This window comes from Oncorhynchus masou, unplaced genomic scaffold (genome assembly GCF_036934945.1).
Source record: "Oncorhynchus masou masou isolate Uvic2021 unplaced genomic scaffold, UVic_Omas_1.1 unplaced_scaffold_856, whole genome shotgun sequence".
Lineage (NCBI taxonomy): Eukaryota > Metazoa > Chordata > Actinopteri > Salmoniformes > Salmonidae > Oncorhynchus > Oncorhynchus masou.
This window is the reverse complement of record NW_027015018.1, coordinates 144,996-151,468: the sequence shown is the minus strand read 5'-3', so window position 1 is coordinate 151,468 and position 6,473 is coordinate 144,996. Positions and strand designations below refer to the sequence as shown.

The 6,473-nt window shown below is 45.2% G+C and overlaps 1 protein-coding gene across 1 annotated transcript in view; it reads left to right on the top strand.

Annotated features, from left to right (window-relative positions):
- ascc1 (activating signal cointegrator 1 complex subunit 1) overlaps window positions 1-6,473 on the top strand; it is a 75,714-nt gene that overhangs the window by 50,439 nt on the left and 18,802 nt on the right. The window contains exon 8 of the mRNA XM_064963852.1: window positions 1,077-1,138. Coding sequence (XP_064819924.1) covers window positions 1,077-1,138 — 62 coding nt within the window. The remainder of the gene's footprint in view (window positions 1-1,076; window positions 1,139-6,473) is intronic.

Below are 6,473 nucleotides of genomic sequence, written 5' to 3'. Positions count from 1 at the left end.
TCTGGGTTTACACACGTTGCTCAGGGTTTACCCGCGGGGCTCAGGGTTTACCTGCCGTGCTCAGGGTTTACCCGCGGGGCTCAGGGTTTACCTGCCGTGCTCAGGGTTTACCCGCGGGGCTCAGGGTTTACCTGCCGTGCTCAGGGTTTACCCGCGGGGCTCAGGGTTTACACACGGTGCTCAGGGTTTACCCGCGGGGCTCAGGGTTTACACACGGTGCTCAGGGTTTACCCGCGGGGCTCAGGGTTTACACACGGTGCTCAGGGTTTACCCGCGGTGCTCAGGGTTTACCCGCGGGGCTCAGGGTTTACCCGCGGTGCTCAGGGTTTACACACGTTGCTCAGGGTTTACCCGCAGTGATCTGGGTTTACACACGTTGCTCAGGGTTTACCCGCGGTGCTCAGGGTTTACCCGCGGTGCTCAGGGTTTACACGCGGTGCTCAGGGTTTACCCGCGGTGATCTGGGTTTACACACGTTGCTCAGGGTTTACCCGCGGTGCTCAGGGTTTACCCGCGGTGCTCAGGGTTTACCCGCGGTGCTCAGGGTTTACACACGTTGCTCAGGGTTTACACGCGGTGCTCAGGGTTTACCCGCAGTGATCTGGGTTTACACACGTTGCTCAGGGTTTACCCGCGGTGCTCAGGGTTTACCCGCGGTGCTCAGGGTTTACCCGCGGTGCTCAGGGTTTACACGCGGTGCTCGGGGTTTACCCGCGGTCCTCGGGGTTTACCCGCGGTGCTCAGGGTTTACCCGCGGTCCTCGGGGTTTACCCGCAGTGATCTGGGTTTACACGCGGTGCTCGGGGTTTACCTGCCGTGCTCAGGGTTTACCCGCGGTGCTCGGGGTTTACCCGCGGTGCTCTGGGTTTACCCGCGGTGCTCGGGGTTTACCCGCGGTGCTCGGGGTTTACCCGCGGTGCTCGGGGTTTACCCGCGGTGCTCGGGGTTTACCCGCGGTGCTCGGGGTTTACCCGCGGTGCTCGGGGTTTACCCGCGGGGCTCGGGGTTTACCCGCGGTGCTCGGGGTTTACCCGCGGTGCTCAGGGTTTACCTATCTTTTGTTGTGTGTTTTCCAGCCGGAGGAGGAAGGCAGAACATGAAGGAGCGGGAGGCCTTCGATGCCAGGAACATATTAAAGGTCAGAGGTCAAACAACACCAAACAAATAAACATCCTGGTGGTACCTTTTTACCTGCCTGTTGTCTGTTGAACAATACAACTTTTAGGTCTGTCTCATAGGAGATAATTTCTCTCCCATATTGAGCAATAATATGTTTTTGTCGGGTTGTCTTTATTCTTGACTATTACTCCCATAATATTTTGGGTGGAACGACTATTCAGAGAAGCAATAGGAACATTCCAGGAACACACAAAGCCTCCCGGGGCTTACATAATGCAGTAAGATTTAGCAGACTCACTCACTCAGTGAGATTTATTTAGCACCACTGATTCAGTCAGTAAGATGGTAGACAGTTCATTCAGTCAGTAAGATGGTAGACAGTTCATTCAGTCAGTAAGATGGTAGACAGTTCATTCAGTCAGTAAGATGGTAGACAGTTCATTCTGTCAGCAAGATGGTAGACATCCCATTCTGTCAGCAAGATGGTAGGCAGTTCATTCAGTCAGTAAGATGGTAGACAGTTCATTCAGTCAGTAAGATGGTAGGTAGTTCATTCAGTCAGTAACATGGTAGGTAGTTCATTCAGCCAGTAACATGGTAGGTATAGTTCATTCAGTCAGTAAAATGGTAGACCGTTAATTCAGTCAGTAAGATGGTAGACAGTAAGATGGTAGACAGTTCATTCAGTCAGCAAGATGGTAGACAGTTCAATCAAGATGGTAGACAGTTCAATCAAGATGGTAGACAGTTCATTCAGTCAGTAAGATGGTAGACAGTTCATTCAGTCAGTAAGATGGTAGTCAGTTCATTCAGTCAGTAACATGGTCGTCAGTTCATTCAGTCAGTAAGATGGTAGGCAGTTCATTCAGTCAGTAAGAAGGTAGGCAGTTCATTCAGTCAGTAAGATGGTAGGCAGTTCATTCAGTCAGTAAGATGGTAGGCAGTTCATTCAGTCAGTAAAATGATAGACAGTTCATTCAGTCAGCAAGATGGTAGACAGTTCATTCAAGATGGTAGACAGTTCGTTCAGTCAGTAAAATGGTAGGTAGTTCATTCAGTCAGTAAAATGGTCAGCAGTTCATTCAGTCAGTAAGATGGTAGGTTGCTCATTCAGTCAGTAAGATGGTAGACAGTTCATTCAGTCAGCAAGATGGTAGACAGCCCATTCAAGATGGTAGACCGTTAATTCAGTCAGTAAGATGGTAGACAGTTCATTCAGTCAGTAAGATGGTAGTCAGTAAGATGGTAGACAGTTCATTCAGTCAGTAAGATGGTAGTCAGTAAGATGGTAGACAGTTCATTCAGTCAGTAAGATGGTAGACAGTTCATTCAGTCAGTAAGATGGTAGTCACTAAGATGGTAGGCAGTTCATTCAGTCAGTAAGATGGTAGACAGTTAATTCAGTCAGTAAGATGGTAGACAGTTAATTCAGTCAGTAAGATGGTAGACAGTTCATTCAGTCAGTAAGATGGTAGTCAGTTCATTCAGTCAGTAAGATGGTAGTCAGTTCATTCAGTCAGTAAGATGGTAGACAGTTCATTCAGTCAGTAAGATGGTAGACAGTTCATTCTGTCAGTAAGATGGTAGACAGTTCATTCAGTCAGTAAGATGGTAGACAGTTCATTCAGTCAGTAAGATGGTAGACAGTTCATTCTGTCAGTAAGATGGTAGGTAGTTCATTCAGTCAGTAAGATGGTAGACAGTTCATTCAGTCAGTAAGATGGTAGACAGTTCATTCAGTCAGCAAGATGGTAGACAGCTCATTCAGTCAGCAAGATGGTAGACAGTTCATTCAGTCAGTAAGATGGTAGACAGCCCATTCAGTCAGTAAGATGGTAGACAGCCCATTCAGTCAGCAAGATGGTATCCAGTCAGGTAGGTGATGCAACAATACCTCTGGCTCTGTTTCATGTGGATTAGCTGCCCTCTGCTGGTAAAATGTAAGAACTACAATAGTATATTCCTGGTGCGGTCTGTCTGAATGGAGCAGTGCTCTAGTCCTGGGCCCAGTTTTTCCAAAGCTATCTATCTGGATTTAGCCTATCGGATAGGACATAAGTACATAAGTACATATAAATATTATGAATCGAACAAATGAATAATTCACTTGAATAGGGACCGTTCTGTTTATTTTGGGCTCCCGAGTGGCACAGTGGTCTAAGGCATTGCATCTCAGTGCTAGAGGCGTCACTACAGAAACCCTGGTTCAATTCCAGGTGTAGGCCGTCATTGTAAATAAGAGTTTGTTCTTAACTGACTTACCTAATAAAATAAAGGAAAAAACAAATATATAATGTTAGTTTTTGCCCTTGTGCTACACACCTGATTCCACTAATCGGCTCATCAAACCTATTGGGTCCCCAGGACCATGACTAAGAGACACTGGAATAGAGTGTTGATTAGACCTGATATATATTCCTGACAGACAACCCAACACGCTGGGTTTGATCCCTCCAACCAACCATAACTGAAAAGATCAATGACATTTTATTAGTCATAAGAATTTAGAATGTTATGAGTGTTGTTAGAACTGGGAATTTATTTAAATTTTATTTATTTGACCTTTATTCAACTAGGCAAATCAGTTAAGAACAAATTCTTATTTACAATGACGGCCTACCTAGGAACAGTGGGTTAACTGGTCTAGGAACAGTGGGTTAACTGCCTTGTTCAGGGGCAGAACGACAGATTTGTGCCTTGTCAGCTCGGGGGGTTTGAACTTGCAACCTTCCGGTTACTAGTCCAACACTCTAACCACTAGGCTACCCTGCCGCCCAATCAGCATCCATTTCCTCATTAGGTCCAATGATCAGTGTCTTCACAATGTATTCAGACCCCTTGACTTTCTCCACATGTTGTTGTGTTTCAGCCTATTTTAAAATAGATTAAATTGAGATGTTGTTTGTCACTGGCCAACACACAATACCCCAGAATGTCAAAGTGGAATTATGTTTTTTGAATTATTTTACAAATTAATTTGAAAGGAAACGCTGAAATATCTTGAGTCAATAAGTATTTAACCCTTTTGTTCTGCCAAGTCTAAACCACTTCAGTTGTAAAAAGTTGCTTAACAAGACACATAATAAGTTGCATGGATTCACTCTGTCTGCAGTAATAGTGTTTAACATGATTTTTGAATAACTACCTAACCTCTGTGGGACACAAAAATATATAAAAAAATATTGAACGAGGCAAGTCATTTAAGAACATATTCTTATTTTCAATGACGGCCTAGGAACAGTGGGTTAACTGCCTGTTCAGGGGCAGAACAACAGATTTGTACCTTGTCAGCTCGGGGATTTGATCTTGCAACCTTTCGGTTACTAGTCCAACGCTCCAACCACTGGGCTACCTGCCGCCCCTATGGGGTATTGGGGTATTATGGGGTTTTGTGTGTCGATTGATGAGGAAATTGTTGTATTTAATCAGTTTCAGAATAAGGCTGTAATGTAACAAAATGTAGGAAAAATTCAAGGGGTCTGAATAGTTTCCGAAGGTGTTTGGGATAAATCAGCATGGCAGCCGATAGAGGGCTTTCATACACTCACCTTAGAGATGAATTCACCTTGGGGGTCCTCCCAATGTTTAGATATGACAAACTGAGCCTTCAGCGCAGTAGCGTACCCTATTCCCTATATAGTGCACTACTTATAACCAGATCCCTATGGGCCCTGGTCACTATATAGTGCACTACTTATAACCTGATCCCTATGGGCCCTGGTCACTATATAGTGCACTACTTATAACCTGATCCCTATGGGCCCTGGTCACTATATAGTGCACTACTTATAACCTGATCCCTATGGGCCCTGGTCACTATATAGTGCACTACTTATAACCTGATTCCTATGGGCCCTGGTCACTATATAGTGTACTACTTATAACCTGATCCCTATGGGCCCTGGTCACTATATAGTGCACTACTTATAACCTGATCCCTATGGACCCTATTCCCTATATAGTGCACTACTTATAACCTGATCCCTATAGGCCCTGGTCACTATATAGTGCACTACTTATAACCTGATTCCTATGGGCCCTGGTCACTATATAGTGCACTACTTATAACCAGATCCCTATAGGCCCTGGTCACTATATAGTGCACTACTTATAACCTGATTCCTATGGGCCCTGGTCACTATATAGTGCACTACTTATAACCAGATCCCTATGGGCCCTGGTCACTATATAGTGCACTACTTATAACCTGATCATTATGGACCCTGGTCACTATATAGTGCACTACTTATAACCTGATCATTATGGACCCTGGTCACTATATAGTGCACTACTTATAACCAGATCCCTATGGGCCCTGGTCACTATATAGTGCACTACTTATAACCTGATCATTATGGACCCTGGTCACTATATAGTGCACTACTTATAACCTGATCATTATGGACCCTGGTCACTATATAGTGCACTACTTATAACCTGATTCCTATGGGCCCTGGTCACTATATAGTGCACTACTTATAACCAGATCCCTATGGGCCCTGGTCACTATATAGTGCACTACTTATAACCTGATCATTATGGACCCTGGTCACTATATAGTGCACTACTTATAACCTGATCATTATGGACCCTGGTCACTATATAGTGCACTACTTATAACCTGATCCCTATAGGCCCTGGTCACTATATAGTGCACTACTTATAACCTGATCATTATGGACCCTGGTCACTATATAGTGCACTACTTATAACCTGATCCCTATAGGCCCTGGTCACTATATAGTGCACTACTTATAACCTGATCACTATGGACCCTGGTCACTATATAGTGCACTACTTATAACCAGATCCCTATGGGCCCTGGTCACTATATAGTGCACTACTTATAACCTGATCACTATGGACCCTGGTCACTATATAGTGCACTACTTATAACCAGATCCCTATGGGCCCTGGTCACTATATAGTGCACTACTTATAACCAGATCCCTATGGGCCCTGGTCACTATATAGTGCACTACTTATAACCTGATCATTATGGGCCCTGGCCAAACGTAGTGCAGGGAATTGGGTTCGATTTGAGCAGCAACATGATAGGAATGTCCCTGCAGAGTTTCTGTCAGTACCATGTGTTCCCTGGAGAAGCAACATGATGTCCCTGCAGAGTCTCTGTCAGTACCATGTGTTCCCTGGAGAAGCAACATGATGTCCCTGCAGAGTCTCTGTCAGTACCATGTGTTCCCTGCAGAGTCTCTGTCAGTACCATGTGTTCCCTGCAGAGTCTCTGTCAGTACCATGTGTTCCCTGGAGAAGCAACATGATGTCCCTGCAGAGTCTCTGTCAGTACCATGTGTTCCCTGGAGAAGCAACATGATGTCCCTGCAGAGTCTCTG